Source organism: Protopterus annectens, chromosome 13.part0 (assembly GCF_019279795.1).
Source record: "Protopterus annectens isolate FY-2018-M chromosome 13.part0, PAN1.0, whole genome shotgun sequence".
Classification (NCBI taxonomy): domain Eukaryota; kingdom Metazoa; phylum Chordata; order Ceratodontiformes; family Protopteridae; genus Protopterus; species Protopterus annectens.
In genome coordinates, this window is record NC_056747.1 from 831,707,037 (window position 1) to 831,726,317 (window position 19,281).

At 44.5% G+C, this 19,281-nt stretch overlaps 1 protein-coding gene across 1 annotated transcript in view; it reads right to left on the bottom strand.

Moving 5' to 3' along the window:
• The window catches only part of PPM1D (protein phosphatase, Mg2+/Mn2+ dependent 1D), a 649,112-nt gene that overhangs the window by 148,899 nt on the left and 480,932 nt on the right, over window positions 1-19,281 (bottom strand). Inside the window, exon 5 of the mRNA XM_044054547.1 lies at window positions 16,858-17,097. Coding sequence (XP_043910482.1) covers window positions 16,858-17,097 — 240 coding nt within the window. The remainder of the gene's footprint in view (window positions 1-16,857; window positions 17,098-19,281) is intronic.

Here is a 19,281-nt window from a genome sequence, read left to right on the forward strand (position 1 = left end):
AAAGGTAGCTAATTTTTGCTTAAGTTCCATAATATGTTGCTGGCACTTCAGGATATGAAACTGGCAATTCAATGCCCTAATGGCGAGAGTTGCAGAGGTGTATACTTTTTTACACTATCTAAAGCTCTGGCATCCCTGTCCGAAGGGGTGGGATTCTTAGCTGTAGTTGCTTTTATACACTTTAGGCCCCTGGGAGATTACCTCTGGGTCAGCAAAAGGATTTCTGAAAATAAATTTGAGAGAGTCAGGAACTCTGTAGTACCGGTCTGGTTTCTAGGAGCAGGGGGTAAAGTATCAGGAGTTAGACTGGATTCCATAAAGACATCATCCACAACATCCAGAATTGGGGGTATTACGAACGGTCTATGTTGTGGCAAATCTAAAAATTCTCTGAGTTTCTTTTTCGACTGAGGATAGGTCTTGGCATTCCCAGTTGAAATGCTCTCAAAGTATGTAGGGTTTCACCAAAAGAAAAATCCTCTTGAGGAGAAGCAGAGGGAATGGATTTTTCTGCATCTGAATCCTCATAAGCAGATAATGGCATGTCTTCATATTCAGAAACCTCAGAGTCATCGGACTCTTGGTCTGTTAAAGCTGCTGGGGACAGGTCTCTTTCTCTTAGCAGGGGAAGGCTGGCTTCCCCTAATTAGCATAATCAGGTCTTCTACCATTTTAAGCATTTGATGTTGTGGCAAGGAAGCAGGTGCTTGAGTTTGGCTCATCTATTTTTTAAGCGTAGCTCGTACTCTTGGCCTTAGAAACTCGGTAGTTTTAGACAGAACTGAAGAGGTGAAAAGTCAGTTTGCGTCGAATATTGGGAGTGCAAAGAACTTCTTCAGAAGCTGGTGCCTGCACAGTGGCTCCAGACCCATCCAAGGTAGAGACATCCGCAGGTTCTATAGTCGAAGAATAGTCTCGCTGCATACCGGACTCCGAATGGGTCTCGGTATAGGCCTGTAAATCCACTGAAGCGGGCATCAGGGACTACAAAAGCGCCTCACTGAGTACTGGCAAACTGGCGACTAGCTTAATGGAAGCGTTGTCAGCAGTTTTGGACCTGTGTGGTCTGTCTCTGTCTTTATCCCTACGTTTTTTTTGGAAGGTCGGTAGTCGGATGGCTTACCGAAGCCATTTCAGAATACGATTGAGAGCAAAAGTATTTAGCGACAATAAGGGCCAACGATGAATAGTTCGGGAGTTGAACAAGGCACAAAACCGACAGCGAGGTACGTCGTGTTCTGGGCCTAAACAGGTGAGGCACTAAGAATGGAAATCTTGGTGTGGTATTTGCTTTCCACAGGCGAGACAATTGTTAACTTTTTCTAACATCGGTTACAGAAAGAAAAAAGGATCTGCAAAGTACAGTTGTGTACACTTCCATAAATGTAGATGTTAGAGTGTATTCAGTGTTGCAGTCATTACATTTGGGTAATCTGCTAGAAGGTTGCCCTCAGTCGGCCTGAATTCCAAAGTCTTGGGTTCTGCATCGGTTGCTGTCTTCTCTTCCATGACGTCAGGTCGTCAGGGGTATAAAACATGCAGCCGACGCCATTTTCTTTAGTTTTCCTTGCCCCCGATGTCAGATGCCCCCAAAAAGGTAGCAAAATTTTATATATATATATATATCTATCTATCTCTCTCTCTCTCTCTCTCTATATATATATATATATATATATATATATATATATATATATATATATATATATATATATACACACACACACACACACACATATATATATATATATATATATGTGTGTGTGTGTGTGTGTGTAGACATGTATCAATATAAACTTTACCTTCATCTACAAGCAAATACACCACATAGGTTGTAAAAGATAGAGAAGTAAGGATAAACTTCAGAATGACAGGGGGATGGCGGGAAGGTAACCTGGACTGCAACAGTGAAAACAGTCCAACATCTACATTTATGGTAAGTGTACACAACTGTATTATGTTCTTCGTGTTTCACTGTTGCAGTCATTACATTTGGGTAGAATCCCAACGCTATGGTTGGGAGGCTGGAGTTAAACAGCATTAGGTGCGGCTATAAGGCCCTGCAGCACTGCAGTAGAAAAGCCTGCCCTGGACTTAGAGTAGAGAGGCAAATGGTAATGCTTTGTAAAGGTGTGAACAGAACTCCAAGTAGCAGCCTCTAGAATGGCTTTGGTTGGTACTCCTCTGAGAAAGGCTGCTGAAGTAGCTGCAGCTCTGGTGGAATGAGACCTAATGCCCTTGGGCACACGTTTACCATGGTATAAGTAGCAGAAACGGATGCAGTGGCTTATCCACTTTGAAAATGTCTGCTTTGAAAAAGCCTTTCCTTCTGATCCTGCAGCATATGACACTAGTAATTGCCCAGTTTTTCTTAGAGCTTTAGTCCTGCTCAAGTAGAATCTTAGCTGTCTGTGTATGTCCAAGGAATGCAGAATTCTCTCCCCCTTGTTCTGTGGATTTGGATAAAAGCTTGGCAGATAAATTGTTTGGTTAAGAGCCACACTGGAAACCACCTTAGGCATAAAAGTAGGGTTTGTCCTCAGAGACACCATGTCTCGGCAAAATATGATGAAAGGCTCTACAGCCATGAGGGCCTGTAGCTCTGAAACTCTTCTTGCTGAAGTAATTGCTAGTAGCAGAGCTGTTTTCCATAAGAACTTTATATCAGCGGTAGCAGCTGGTTCAAATAGAGGCAGGGTGAGCTTTTCCAACACATAATTGAGGTCCCATGCAGGTAATGGCGATCTTCTAGGTGGCCTTAAATATCTGGCTCTTCTAAGATACTGCTTTAGTAAAGGAAGAGAAAAGATTGGTGGGCTCTGTATTGCAATGAGCCGAAATGGCAGAGGCATGGATTTTGATTGATGAGAAAGATAGGCCTTTGTCAAGCATCTCAGTTAAGTATTGTAAAATCTGAGGAATATTTGGTTCTGCTGCATCAGTTCCTTGTGCTTGATTCCAAGCACAGAATCTCTTCCATTTGTCAGCATAAGATTTTATAGTACTAGGCCTTCTGGCTTCCAAAATGACATCCATCACAGCTTTACTGAGAGGTGTTGTTTGTATGACTACATGATTAGCCATGCTGCCAGGTTCAGAGTCTGTAGTTGATTGTGCAGGATCTGTTTGTTTTGCTGGGACAGTAGTTGTGGTCTTTGAGGCAAGGTCCAAGCTGGGTATTGAGACAAGTTCCTTAGGATTGGGTACCAGTACTGGCGGAGCCAGTCCGGGGCAATTATTATCATCTTTGGCTTCTCTTGTCTGACTTTTAGGAGGACCTCGGGTAGAAGAGGCATAGGAGGAAAGGCGTCCACTTTCCAATGCTCGTCTGTGACAAGTCCTTGTGCAGAATCTTTTCAATTGATAATTTTGAGGTGAGGCAAACAGATCTATGTCAGGGCTCCCCCATTTCTCTGTTCCCATGCTGAAGACTTGTGGATTTTGTTTCCAGTAGTGAGGATCCATAAGGTTGCTGCTTAAATTGTCTGCCAGAGTGTTTTGTTTTCCTGGCAGGAATTGAACTAGAAGATGTATTTGGTAGGTCAAAGCTGTGTCCCACAGTGCCATGGCTAATCTGCAAAGGGGGTATGAGTGTGTGCCCCCTTGCTTGTCTATATACCACATGACTGTGGTGTTGTCCGTCTTTATCAATAGTTGTCCTGGATGAAGTAAGTCCTTGAAGGCTCTTAGGGCATTCTGAACAGCTAGCATCTCTTTCTGGTTGATATGTAGATGCATTTGTTTTGGTGTGCATATGCCCTGAGTGCATCTTCCTGCCATGTGGGCCCCCCCCAGGCATAATCTGATGCGTCTGTTAAGGTTTGGCTGGCAGGGGGTAGAGTGAAGGGCCGTCCCATGTTTTGGTGACATGCCTTTGCCCGCCATAGAAACTCCTGTTGCAGGCAGGGAATGAGAGGAATCATTGTTTCCAGACTGTGTGAAGGTTGACTTCATCAACTTTTTAGGTACCACTGAAGTTTCCTCATATGCAGTCTTGCATATGGAATCAGTAGGATGCAGGATGCCGTGAAGCCCAGAGCCTGCAGAATTTGTCTTGCAGAAGACTGGGTTTTTGTTGCCATCAGTTTGAATTAAGTAGTCAGTTGCCTTTGCTTGTCTGGCGTGAGGCAAGCCATCTGGGCAGATGTATTCAAGCTTGCAACCAGGAATGTTTTCTTTTGAGAGGGTACCAGTTGTGATTTCTTTTTGTTTATTGTGTACTCCAGGCATGTTAGCAGCCTTTTCACAAATGCCAGGTGTCGAAGAAGCGTGTCCTTGTTCTCTGCTTAAATGAGACAGTCGTCCAAGTAAGGATATATTTGTATACTTCTTTGTCTGCAAAATGCAATTACTGGTGCCAAGCACTTTGTAAAGACCCTGGGCGCAGTAGATAAGCCAAAGGGCAGTGCAGAGAATTGGTAATGTATTAAGCCAGCCTTGAATCTGAGGTATCTTCTGCACGATTGTCTTATTGGGACATGCAGGTATGCCTCTTTTAGGTCTAAAGTCACCAGCCAAGCATTCTTGCCCAGCATGGGTAGAAGCTGCTGCAAAGTCAGCATTTTGAAGTTTGGAATGTCCAGGTGTGTTCATAATCGATAAATCCAGTATTGGCCGCCAGACCTTGTCCTTTCTGGGTACCAAGAACACTCGAGTAAAAACCTTGGCCTTTTTCCTATTCTGGTACTATCTGAATGGCCCCCATATCCATGAGGGACGCAACCTGTTTCTGTGCCTCTGCCCATTGATTTATTGGCAGATCGGGCCAACCATTTGCCATTGGCAGAGTGTGGAAATGGAATCTGTATTCCTGTGATATGATGTTTAGTACTCACTTGTCCTGGGTTATTAACTGCCAATTTTGAGCAAAAAGTGCTAATTTTCCCCCTATGGGTGCTGCCAAAAGTTAAGTTCTTGGTGTAGGCAGAGGGAAGTCACTGGGATTGCTTTCTGTAGGTTTGCGCTTTATCTCCTCCAGATTTGGAGGTGGAAGCGCCCCATTGCTTTGACCTGTATGAATCTTGCGCCTGGTATCTGGAACCCTTAGGGCATCTGGATTTGCCCCTTTGAACTGTCTGACACAGGAAAGGACCAATTTTTTGTAGGCCAGTGTCTACTGAATCTTGGTGGCTGCACTTGTAAGAAGTCTTTAACAGTTTGCATACACTTAGATTCGTCTTCCATTTTCTTTAAAACCTCTTCTGCCTTAATACCAAACAGAGAATCATGCTGTAAAGGTACATCTAGCAATTTAGCTTTAACATGATGAGGCAAATTTTGTTCCTTTAACCAGACATGCCTCCTAATCACAGATCCAGTAACTGAGGCCCTGCAGGAGGCCTCTATGGAATCAAAACCACATTGCAAAGTATGCTTTCCAACTTGCTCTGCTGCATGCAATAATTCCTGCAATTATTTATTTTCTGTACATTCTGAAATCAACATCATTTTCTGTTTCAGCAATCCTATAACATGTTGTTGGTACTTGAGCATATGAAACTGACAGTTTAAGGCCCTGATCGCCAAGGTTGCAGATGTATAAACCTTTTTTTCCCCCCATCTGTCCAGTGCCCTTGAATCTCTGTCAGAGGGGGTAGGATTTTTTGCTGTTGAGACCTTAACTCCCTTTGGACCCTGTGAAATAGTTTCAGGATCAGCAGCAGGGTTTCTAAATAAAAATGTATATGAGTCAGGGACCTTGTAATGTCTGTCAGGCGTACTGGGAGCCGGAGGTAAGGAGTCAGGGGTCAGGCTGGACTCCAAAAACACATTACCCACAATGTCTAAAACGGGGAATGGCTAAAGGCCTGTGGTGAGGGAGACTAGGGAAATCCCTGAGCCTCTTTTTTGATTCTAAGAAGTCTCGACTCTCCCAGTGAAAATGCTCCCTCAAAGTATGCAAGGTTTCTCCAAATGAATAATCCTCAGGAGGAGATGCAGATGGAATAGACTCCTCAGCATCAGAATCCTCAGAGGGAGGTACAGATAATTCCTGATCAGAAGAGGAATCAAAAGAAATAGAAACCTGATCTGAAGATTCATAATCAGTGTCTTGCCTAGGTCTCTTATCTGTAGGGGGATGGGTACCCCTGATCAAGGTAAGGTCTTCAGCCATTTTGGTCATCTGTTTTTTAGGCATAGAGGCCTGTGCATGTGGCTCATGTGTCGTTTTTTTAGTTTTAGAAGTTGCTTTTGTCTTTGGTTTTGCAGCTGTCGTTGGTTTGATATACAAATTTTGAGGTCCGAATACACGCTCGGAAGCTGGTGCCTGCTCAGCGGCTCCGGAACCATCTGAGGGAGATACATCCTTCAGTCCAATACCTTGAGTACCTTGCAGCATGCCGGACTCCACAGGGGTGTCGGTAGAGGTCTGTGACTCGAAGGTAGCGGGTATCAGGGCCTGCGAAAGCACCTCACTGAGTACTGGCGACTGGCTTAGGAGAAGCTTCGTCGTCGGTTTTGGATCTCGACTGTCTTTGCCCTTTTCTTTGCATTTTTTTTTAAGTACTCAGTTAGTCTGATTGCTATCCAACGACATTTCTGGGTAGTTAAATCTGTTTCCAAAATACTTTGTAGCAAAAATATACCGATGCTTAATAGTGCTTTGGTTAAACCTAGCACAGAACAGACAGCCAGGTACGTTGTGATCAGAGCCTAGGCAAGGAATACAGTATAAATGGAAATCCTTATGAGGTATTTGCTTCAAACAAGTAATACAATTAACTTTTTCTGACATCGGTAAAAAGCAAGAAAAAAAGTTTCCCCAATGGGTACTTAGCTTTAGTGAAGACTTTGGTTCTGAAACTCAAACTGGAATATTTCAGTAGTCGGCCAACCGGCACTTATAAAATGCTTCTGCTTCGGGCACCGCGCGGCAAGAAAGACTAAAGAAAATTATGTTGGCTGCATGTTTTATACCCCTGATGACCTGACGTCATGGAAAAGAAGACAGCAACCGACGCAGGACCCAAAACTTTGGAATTCAGGCTGACTGAGGGCAACCTGCCAGCAGATTACCCAAACGTAATGACTGCAACAGTGAAACACGAAGAACATCAGGGTACTTAGCTTTAGAAGACTTCAGGATGATTTAATTTGGAAACAAAAACTCTGGTAGCGGCCGACCGGCACTCGTGCGAACTGCTTCTGGCTCCTCGGCAAGAAAGACTGATGCAATGGCGTCGGCTGCCTGTTTTTATACCCCTGACGACCTGACATCAGTCCTGGAGCGACAGCAACCGACGCAGAAATACTAAGTCTCTGGTATTCGGGCCGACTGAGGGCTACCTGCAGGCAGATAACCCAAGTGTGATGACTGCAACAGTGAAACACGAAGAACATGTGGAACTGTTTTCCAGGAGACCAGAGAGCACTGATCTGGCAAAATCTGTCCTAGAAAGTACAGTTTTGTACCTACCATAAATGTAGATGTTCGAGTGCTAATACAGCTGCAGTCATAACAGATGGGTTCTCCTGCCGTCAGGCGGGTCCTCGGTCGGCCGAATTCCAAAGTCTAGGTCCGGCGTCGGTTGTCATCGCTTCTTCCCTGACGTCAGTGCGACAGGGGTATAAAAGAACCAGCAGACGCCATTTTCTTCAGTTTTTCTTGCCCCAGATGTCAGGTGCCCCCAGAAGGAAGGCAATACATAAATTTGTGTAATAAGGCAATGCAATATAATCAAAATACAGTAGTGCAAGCAAATACATCAAGAATGAATACCCCAATCAGGTTGCATGAGGAGATGTTAGCCAACAGGTCTGTCCCAAGAGGGGAAGGAGGTAGGGATACCTGGACTGCAGCTGTATTAGCACTCGAACATCTACATTTATGGTAGGTACAAAACTGTACTATGTTCATCGTGCATACAGCTGCAGTCATAACAGATGGGTAGAATCCCAAAGCTAAGAAAGGGGTGCTAGGCACTAGGTGGAACTAGGAGGAGCCAGAATGCCCTGCAAGACTGCAGTGGCAAAGCCCGCTCTAGATTTGGAGTATAGTGGAAGGTGGTAGTGCTTGGAGAAGGTATGCACAGAACTCCAAGTGGCTGCTTCCAAAATATCTTTGGTAGGAACTCCTCTGAGAAAAGCTGCAGAGGTAGCCATGGCCCTTGTGGAATGAGATCTGATGCCTGTAGGTACAGTTTTGCCATGAAAAGAATAGCAAAAGCGTATGCAGTGGGCTATCCATTTTGAGATTGTCTGTTTGGAAATTGGCTTTCCTTGAGCTCCTATAGCATAGGACACAAAGAGCTGTTCTGATTTTCTGAAAGGCTTTGTTCTGTCCAAATAATAACGCAGTTGTCTGTGGATGTCCAAGGAATGCAGTAATCTCTCCCCTTTGTTTTGAGGATTAGGATAAAAGGTAGGTAAGTGTATAGCCTGATTCAAAGCTACCCTGGATACCACTTTTGGCATAAAGGACGGGTTGGTTCGTAAGGAAACTCTGTCCTGATGGAAGATGATAAAAGGCTGCACAGCCATGAGAGCTTGTAGTTCCGATACCCTACGAGCTGAGGTAATAGCCAGAAGGAAAGCTGTTTTCCAGGACAAATATTGCAAATCTGATGAGGCAGCTGGCTCAAAAGGAGGCAAGGTCAGTTTTTCTAGAATGAAATTGAGATCCCAAGCAGGTATTGTTTTTTTACTTGGGGGTTTTAGATTCTTAGCCCCTCTCAGGAACTGTCTTAAGAGGGGGTGAGAGAATAAGGGTGGATCAGTGTTGTATTCTGCAGAAATGGCTGAGGCATGGATTTTGATGGAGGAGAATGAAAGTCCACTGCTTAGCAGCTCAGCTAGATACTGTAATATTTGAGGTAAACTCAGTTTTCCAGGATCCTGGCCCTTTTTCTCATTCCAGACACAAAACCGTTTCCATTTTGCGGAGTAAGCTTTTCTAGTAGACGGCCTTCTGGCCTCCAAAATGACATCCTGCACCTCCTTGGAGAGTAGGGTCTGTTGTGATGCTAAGGAATCTTGCATGCGGCTAGACTGAGTGTTTTTAGCTGACTGTGAAGAGTTTTGAAGCTGTGCTGAGTCAGAAGAAGAGGCATTAGAGGCAGGGTCCATGGTGGGGAATGAGTCAGGCTCCTCAGGAGTGTGTACCAGTGTTGTCTTGGCCAGTCTGGAGCAATGAGAATCATCTTTGGTTTGTCTGCTCTGGTTTTTTAATAGAACTTTGGGCAGCAGAGGAAGAGGTGGGAAGGCATAAACTGTCATTGATGTCCAACTGAAAGAGAGAGCGTCCACTCGCCAGGCCTTTGGATGAAAAATCCTTGAGTAGAATTTTGTCAACTGGTGATTTTTGTGGGAGGCAAAGAGATCTATGTCTGGCCTTCCCCATGCTTGAATTATCTCTGTAAAAACTTGAGGATGCAACTTCCATTCGTGTGGATCTGTCATATTTCTGCTTAGGTTGTCCGCCAGCGTGTTTTCCTTGCCTGGCAAGTACTGTGCTTGTAGTTCGATTTGTAAGTCCAGGGCCATGTTCCAAAGTGACATGGCCAGTCTGCATAGGGGGGTATGAATGGGTTACTCCCAGTTTGTTTATGTACCACATTAATGTGGTGTTGTCCGTCCTTATCAATAGTTGACCTGGTTGCAGAAGGTCTTTGAAAGCTATAATAGCATTTATTGCTGCTAGCATTTCCTTTTGATTGATGTGAAGGTGCTTTTCTTTTTGGGACCATTTGCCCTGAATGCACCGATCTGTCATGTGCGCCCCCCAGGCGTAGTCCGAGGCGTCTGTTGTGATGACTTGATTTGCTTGAGGCTTGCTTTATGGGAGACCTGTGTTTGTTTGGCATGCTTGAGCCCACCACAGAAATTCCTTTTGAAGACATGGAATTAGTGGTATTATTGTTTCCAAACTGTGGCTGTGTTGAGACCATAGGTTTTTCAGGTACCACTGAAGTTTCCTCGTATGCAGCTTTGCACATGGGATTAGTAAGATGCAAGATGCCATGAATCCCAGAGCCTGCAGGATTTTCCTTGCAGTCAGCCTGGTGCAATTTGCTAGTGTTCTGAAGTATTGAGTTAGTTGCCCCTGCTTCTCTGGCGTGAGGTAGGCCATCTGGGTGTTTGTGTCCAAGTTGGCACCCAGGAAAATTATTATTCGAGAGGGTATTAGCCTTGATTTCTTTTTGTTGACTGTGTATCCCAGAGAATTCAACAACATTATTACATAAGCCAGATGTTTCAGAAGAATGTGCTTGCTGTCCGCTTGGATCAGGCAGTCGTCCAAATAGGGGTATATTTGTATCCCTTGAAGTCTGCAGTAGGCAATTACTGATGCCAGGCATTTCGTGAATACTCTGGGCGCAGTAGATAAGCCAAAGGGCAATGCAGAGAATTGATAATGGGTTGAACCTGCAAGAAATCTGAGGCATCTTCTGCAATTTTGTCTGACTGGGGCATGCAGGTATGCCTCCTTGAGGTCCAATGTTACCAGCCAAGACTCCTTGCCCAGCATGGGAAGAAGCTGCTGTACAGTGAGCATCTTGAATTTTGGTACGAGTAGAAATGTGTTTAGGATGGATAGGTCCAAAATAGGTCTCTAATCTTTTCCCTTCCTTGGTACCAGGAATAGTCTGGAATAAAAACCTTGACCTTGTTCGTGCGTAGGTACCTCCTGAATAGCTTTCATGTCCATGAGATCTGAAATTTGTCTTTGTGCCTCTGCCCTTTGATTGTGTGGCAGGTTTGGCATGCCTCTTATTTTTGGAAGGGTGTGAAAATGGAATCTGTAGCCTCTGTTTATAATGTCCAGGATCCATTTGTCTTTTGTGACAATATGCCAATTTTTTGAAAATAATGCCAGTTTTCCACCTAAGGGTGCTGCCATTTGAGTCTTGCTTGGCATGCAAAGGGGAAAGTCATTGGGCTTGCTTTTTGAATGGTTGCGAGTTATCCTCACCACCTCTTTGTGTAGGAGCTTGCCTTTGTCTGCCTCTAAACGATCCTTGGGATTGCCCTCTGCCCCTCGGGCGCCTGCATCTACCTCTTTGGGGTCTGTCCGTGGCTGGAAAGGACGAATTTTTGGAAGGCCAATTTCTACTGAAACGTGGGGGTTGTACCTGTAGAAAATCTTTCACTGTTTGCATTGATTTAGCTTTTTCCTCCATTTTCCTTAATACCTCCTCGGCATTAGCACCAAATAATACATCCTTTTGTAGAGGGGCATCTAGTAATTTAGCTTTGACATGATCTGGTAAGGTCTGTTCCTTGAGCCAGGCATGTCTACGTATGACTGATCCTGTAACAGCAGCTCTGCATGAGGCCTCTAGAGCATCAAAACCACATTGGTATGTTTACCCACTTGTTCTGCACTATGCATCAAATCCTGCAACTCCTTCAAGTCTGGTTGTTCAGGTTGTGACATTTTACTTCTCAATTGTGATAACAAAAACTGTTGGTACTTTAGCATATGGAACTGACAGTTTAATGCCCTCATGGTTAAGGTGGCCGAGGTATATACCTTTTTTCCCCACCTTTCTAAGGATCTGGAATCTCTCTCGGAAGGTAATGGAATTTTAGCAGTAGAGGCCTTAATTCCCTTGGGGCCCTGTGAGATGGTTTCTGGGTCAGCAGCATGGCTTTTGTATAGAAATTGGTGTGAGTCAGGAACCCTGTAGTACCTGTCAGGCTTGACTGGGGCTGGAGGTAGAGAATCTGGGTTAAGGCAGGCCTCCGAGTACACATCATCTAGTATGTCCAAGACAGGAGGAATAGCCAGAGGCCTGTGCTGAGGTAGCAAGAGAAATTCCCTAAGCCTTTTCTTGGAATCTGAATAATCTTGGCCTTCCCAGTGGAAGTGTTCCCTTAAGGTATGCAAAGTTTCCCCAAATGAGTAATCCTCTGGGGGGGATACAGAGGGAATGGACTCCTCTGCATCAGAGTCTTCAAAAGGAGAGTAAGAATGTTCCTGTTCATCAGAGTGCTCTGATATAATGGAGCCCTGATCAGAGGGGGATTCTTCCTCCACTCTGGGCCTTTTGTCCGGGGTTGAGAACCCCTGATAAGAGTAATTAAATCCTCAGCCATTTTAAGCATCTGTTTTTTAGGCATGGGGCCTGGAGATGGGCCCTGTGTAGCCTGTCTCTTAGAATGCATGGCTGCTTTAGACTTAGTGAAAGCCTTGATGGAAAAAGAAGAGGAAGGTCTGAAGACACCTTGAGAGGAGGTAGAGCTGTCCACATTTTGAGATTCACCGCCAAGAGTGGCTTCGGTATCTGTAGTCGGGGTGTGGGCCGAGGAGCCTGCGACCTCGGGCTCAGGGGACACCGCCAATGAAGTGTCGTTGGTAGTCAGGGGCTGCGTAGGCGCCTCGCTGAAAACCGGACCACGTGTAGTCGGCTTTGGCGTGGTGTCGTTAGAGGCCGCGGACCTCGTGTCGGTCCTTATCTTTGCGCTTTTTAGACAAAACTGGAGTCGGAGTATCCGACGACATAATATAGTTAAATGTTTTGCCAAAATAATGCTGGGCGAACTCCGCCCGACGCTTAATGGTGAGTTTGTTAAATGTAGCACAAAAGCGACAGACTGAGACGCCGTGGTCTGGGCCTAAACAAGGAATACAGAGGGAATGGAAATCCTTATGCGGTATTTGCTTCCCACATGAAATACAATTATTAACTTTGTCTGACATCGGTCTGAGGCAAGAAAATTTTCCCCAACGGGGTACTTAGCTTTCAAGAAGACTTTGGTTGCAAAATTTTAGTAATTTCAGGAGCTGGCCGACCGACACTTGCGAACTGCTTCTGCTTCGGGCACCACGCGGCAAGAAAGACTGAAGAAAATGGTGTCGGCTGGTTCTTTTACACCCCTGTCGCACTGATGTCAAGGAAGAAGCAACGACAACCGACGCCGGACCTAGACTTTGGAATTCGGCCGACCGAGGACCCGCCTGACGGCAGGAGAACCCATCTGTTATGACTGCAGCTGTATGCACGATGAACATCTGGAGAGAAGGCATCAATCTTGCAGTGCTTAGTGAAGGTGTGCACAGAGGACCAAGTGGCTGCTTCCAATATGCACCTGGAATCCACCTCTTTGTGGAAAGCACTAAAAGACAGGCAAATGCCCAAGTGGAATGTGCTTTAGGGCAGGAATTTACTATGCTGTAAGTAGCAGAACGAGATGGCCTTGGATATCCAGGATGCAATGGCTTGCTCTGTGACCGGTTTGCCCAGCTTGGCATCCATGAAAGAACAATTGCTCAGTTTTGCTGATCATCTTAGCTTTGTTCAAACAGAACCACAAATGCCTGTGAATGCCTAAGGAATGCAAGATTCTTTACCTCTATTCTGAGGAATGGGGAAGAGAGCAGGTAGGTGAATGGCTTGATTGACTGATAGTGGATTCACAACTTTAGGCATGAAAGAAGGAATTGTCCTAAGCATTACCCTGTCCTTGTCAAAAATAAGAAAGGGAGGAGTAGCAATGAAGGCCTAGAGATCAGACACCCTAAGAGCCAAGGTTAGAGCCAGGAGGAGGACATTTTTTCTGTGTGCATAATTTTAAATTAGCTGATGCAGCTGGCTCAAAGTGGGTAGACTGAATTTTTCCAGAACAAATTAAGATCCCATGGTAATCAGCTTTCTTTGAGGCTTAGTGTGCAGGACTCCTTTCAAGAAGAGCTTTACCTCTGTCCTGGACATGAGAGGAGGGTCTAGAGGTAAACAGGCATTGATGGCTGACAAACATGCTTTAAAAGATGAGTAAGCCAACTCAGAATGCAGAAGTTCACAGAGATACTGAAGTAAAGTGGGGACCTTGGATAAGAGTGGTTCTAGTCTGTGCTTGTGTTGAACAGTAATCCAGAGAATGATCAGAATCTTGTTCAGGATCCTCTACAAAGGAGGAAGAATCCAAGGCTTGCTTTTGTGGTGTGGCTCGTTTTAACTGGGTCACAAAAGGAGGCTTTAGGGACATGAGAGTATTAAATAAGTCCTAGTAAAAGTCCACCTATTCTTTTTCTCTGGAAGGAGTAGGGGACATCAAAGGTTTATTTATTTTTTCTTCTTTTTTGAAGTGACATCTGCCTGGTTGAGCCTTGGAGGACTGTAACCTGGTCTCATTTTAATAAACATACCAGGAACCTCTTCCTGTACAAGGATCTGAGGGATTCTGAGAAGGCACTCAACAACACATGGTTCGTTCAAAATAAATGTAATGTTTGCAAGGCCTCAGGGGACATATTGGTCTCCAAATGGGTCTCGGTAGCAGGCCTCTGAAAGATAACTGGATACACCACAAGTTCGACCACCCCGTTGGGGGTGGGGGTAATCTTACTCGGAGAAGGTGGACTTGGGAATTGTCTCGGGGTCTCTTGAGTTTCTTCTTAGGGGAATGGGTAATGTCAAGAGCTTGTGAGACTGCCATCTTAGATTGAGCTAGGTGTTTCAATTGCTGGGTTTCAAGAAAGATATTGAGCAAGGACATATGCTCAGAATTAGTCCAAAATGACAAAAAATACACCGAACCCACAGACATTGCCAACATCCTAGCTGACAGGTTCAGCGCAAACGCCCCCCCCCCCCCCACCAAAAGGGCAAATATCTATCCCAGCAGAGTGCTACCCCCCTGACATCTCAGATGCTCAGGTAAGAGTCGCCCTCTCCAACGCAAAAAACACAGCATCAATGGGACCAGACGGTGTCCCAGGCTGCGTCCTACATGAACTCCAAGAAGAGCTAAACCCAAACATAAAACTACTGTTCAATCTCAGCCTTACTACAGGATATGTACTCAAAGAGTGGAGTACAGCAACAGTGGTCCCTCTCCACAAAGATGGTGCCTCAGCGGATCCTGGAAACTATAAGCCTGACTAGCTTGGTCTGCAAAGCTATGGAAAGGATCATCATGGACATCATAAATAAAGATATTGGGGACCTACAGACACTGGATCCTACCCAGTTCGGCTTTGTTAAGGGTAGATCCTGCCTTTTAAACCTGGTCGATTTCTTTGAAACAGTCACCAAGGCCATTGACGAGGGGAAGGTGGTCCACACAGTCTACCCGGACCTCGCAAAAGCCTTCAATACAATACCCAACTCGGGCATTATAGATAAGCTCACCAGCTTAAATATAAACCCCTATGTCACTAGATGGGTTGCAAACTGACTCAAGGACAGAATCCACATAGTTAGAACTGCTGGAGCCATGTCAGACTCCAAACCAGTTACAAGTGGCGTCCCACAAGGCTCAGTCCTGGGACCTCTCTTGTTCGGTATATATTTCTCGGAGGTACAGGCCAACACGGAAGGACTGTGGATGACCAAGTTCGCAGATGACTGCAAACTAGGCGCCATAATCGACTCCCCAGCCGACACAAGCATCCTACAAAAAGGCCTCATAGAAACAGACAACTGGTGCCAGAGCCAAAAAGTGTATAGTCATCCCCTTTGGCAAAAACAAAGTGCCCACAAATTACCACATAGGTGGTACTCCATTAAGTACGGAAGAAGTAATTAGGGACCTGGGGACCCAAGTTGATAGCAATCTCTCATTTGAAAACCACGTGGCCAAAGTGGTTAGAAAAACATTTTATATAGCCCACCTAATCATGAAGGGATTCACATCTAGATCAGGGGAGGTTATCGTGCCTCTTCACTCATCCCTCATCAGGCCCATAATTGAGTACAACACCCCTTTTGGGATGTACCTTACCAGACACCTGCAGCAACTGGAAAGACCCCAAAAGTACCTCACCAAGAGGATCAAAGGGTCAAACAGATGCCATATGCTGCCTGGTTAAGGAAACTCCAGCTCTACTCAGTGGCATACTGCCTGCTCAAAGGCGATCGGTGCCTGACGTATAAAGCCATGTCCAACCCGGAATTAATGGACATGCTGCACCTCAGAAAATCCAAATCCCATCTACCTACGCGCTTGAGAGACTTGAACCTCAGCACTGAAATAAATAGGACATGCTGGAGGGACAGATTCATAACCCAGAGGCTCCCTTCACTCTGGAATAAAATCCCAGTCCAGGTTAGGCAGAGTCCCTCATTGACTCTCTTCAAGAGGAATCTTGATGAGTGGATGGGAGATCGTAGGTTTACCCCGGGTATCACTTCTGTGTCACTGTTAGACAGAGGCACAGTATACTAAAGGGCATAGCAAAATTCATTTAAAATGGGTGGCGAAAGCCGAACACACTCTGGCTAGGCTTATAAATGCCCTAGGGCAGATAGCCTAGTATGAACCTATGACAGTTTCGATCGGAGGGTCTTAAGTATGAACGACTGACAAATGGAACAGGATTTGCAGTCATGTTCTGGGTATAGACAAAAAAGGCACTTCGTATACAAGCTCTTGTATGGATTCTGCCTACTGAACTCACATTTACCCCTCCTAGCTGACATCTAACAATTTTAAAACCAAGAAAAGGAAGATTCCCTAACGGGGCACTTATCTGACAATGATTAGTGAAGCAACGGTACCAACAACCAAATGCAAGTGTGATGGGTGCATAACCTGTGTGTGAGCTAGTTGCAAGAAAGTCTGAAGATCTTGCATGTATGCCTGTCCTTATACCCCAATGCACACAAGCTGAGGTCATACGCTGGATGTACATCCTTCAGCAGGTAAAGATTTGGTACCCCGGCCAGACATCAGCAACTAAAACCTATCTGTGACTGACACTGCAACAGTGATTTCCGTCAGGACATTACAGACTCACCAAGAATAAGAATTGAGATTGCAAAAACCTCATTACCCAACAACAAAAAAGGTGCATCCAAATAATACAACCACTCCAACATGGCTCAGAACTAATAACCAAGTTTTTCTTTTTGTTATTTATAAATCAAAATTCTAATATTGTACAGACTGCAGAAAACTGGAATGTTCTAGAAATACCTTCATGGGTGGAGTGGCACAAGGGGAGACAGAGAATGAGAAGGCTCCATGAAGATTAGCACAAGGGCTTTCCTCCATACTCAGTTGCAGTTCTTCTTTATTTTGTCCCCTCTGCTTCTCTGAAGATGAAGCAATGCTGATAACAATTGTACTGGTGTTGTCTGCTCTTAACATGCGCTGTCGCCACCTAGCTAGGGAACGATTTACAAGCACCTTAGCAGAATGCGGTCCATGCTCTCTCTGAAACACACAAACATACAATTCAACTCTTCCAATATTTCAGTCTAGGCTGGAAAGTAATACGCATTCAAATTAATCACCTTTCTGCTATCATATACAATTTCTCCTACAGCTACTCACCACACCCCTGTCATGCAAATTGCTTCAATATTAAACTATTGCAACAAAAATCAACAGACCTCCGGCATGGCCAAACCTATAACTTACCAATATCATTAATCATTTCTTCACATTTTGTTAATATGTTGGCTGCATAGGCTTGTGGCCCATTTTCACAGGAGGCCTGTACGAACATGAAAAAGGGAATACATTGTATACTCTGAAATACAATACAAAGTATAATATGCTTATACAGCAAGCTCCATTCTTATTTAACAGTGTACATTCGAAGAGTATATATTAAATATTTCATATATATAATAAAAAGAAGTTAAGTACTCACCATAACAGTTGTTCATCTCACCTTCATTCTTACTGATGGGTTCGGAGTCAATCCTCGGCTTTGACTTGGCCAAATGCAAAAGCTCGAGGTCTTCAACCAGCTTGTAGCCTACTCCCTATCCCATGATGCACTGGAGCTTCCCCCAGATCTTGTTTGCTGCCAATAAAGGTATCAGCAGACACCAGATAAAGGTCAAATACAGTCACACCATGCCTCAGTTCTTGGTCTTCAAGATGCCTGGTAAGAGTTGGAGGGTGGGAAGCAAGAATAAAGGCGAGATGAACTCACATGAAATGTTATGGTGAGTACATAACTTCTTTATGTGAAGTTGTCTTATCTCGCCTTCATTCTTACTGATGGGTTAGTGTCCCAAGCACCATCCTTCTCGGGTCGCTCATGGGAGTATATTCTTCAGGACAGTGGAACCAAAGGAAGTCCTGCCCCTGGAGGCCCTATCCACTTTGTAATGAGCGATAAAGGTACGAGGCCTTGACCAAGTAGCTGCTGCACAAATTTTATCTGTTGGCAATTTGGCAGAAAAAGCTGAGGAAGTGGATACAGCTCTAGTAGAGTGGGTGAATTAACTAAATTATAAATAAATGAAATACAGTCTGATAACCATTTTGATAACGTGTTTTTTACAACAGGAGCACCCTTCTTGGAGTCTGAAAAGGAAACAGAGATGATCCATTTTCCTGAAATCTTTGGTCCTGTCCAAATAGAAGTATAGCTGTCTGTGAACGTCAAGCTTGTGCAGCATACACTCTGTCTTACTGCCATACTCTGGGAAGAATACAGGCAGTTCTATAAACTGACTGAGATTTGTTTCTAAGTATACCTTCAGTAAAAATGAGGAATTTGTCCGAACAGACAAACTTATCATTATGAAAAATCATGTTAAGGGAATTTTACGGACAAGGCCTGTAATTCTGAAACCCTCCGAGCAGAAGTAATAGCTACTAGAAAGATGGTTTTCCATGTAACATACTTTAGGTCACATGAAGAGGCTGGTTCAAAAAGTGGTAGAATTATCTGTGATAGAACAAAATTTAGATTCCACGGAGAAAGAGGAGATTTGATGGGTGGTCTTAAAAGTATAGTGCCTTTGAAAAAAGCCGCCTTTGAGAGTCTAAGAGACATACTAGACCCTTCTTCACTAAGATGGAAGTTGGAGAATGCAGCTAATTGAACTCTAATAGTTATGGGAGCTACTCCCTCACTGAATAGTTTTGTCTAAAATTCCAAAATAGAAGCTATTGGAGCGAAATAAGGATCAATGTGACTTTGTGATGCTCATATTGAAAATGTTTTCCATTTGCTGAGATATAGCTTTCTGGTGGATAATAAGAAGTTATGTACGTAACATAACGTTCCTTGTTAGTTGTCTTCTTCTCGCCTTCTTTCTTGCTGGATGGGTTCGGAGCCGATCCTCGGCTCCAACTCGGCCTATACTATAGCTCGAGAGCTATTTTTACCAGCTCGAGGCAGCCCTATATCCCACAATACCATGCGCTAACTCCCCAGATCTCGTTGACAGCTAACACATAGTATAGTTTTATTGTCACCAAAAAAATAAGCCATTATATAAAAATACGGTCTACCTGCTGGTAACACTCATGATACGGGTAACCCTGAATAACTATGTATCATGAAAGAAAAGGACTCAGAGACCTTCAAGTCTGTCCAGGCTAGGGGGCAGGAGGGAGGGACGCAAGAAAGAAGGCGAGAAGAAGACAACTAAC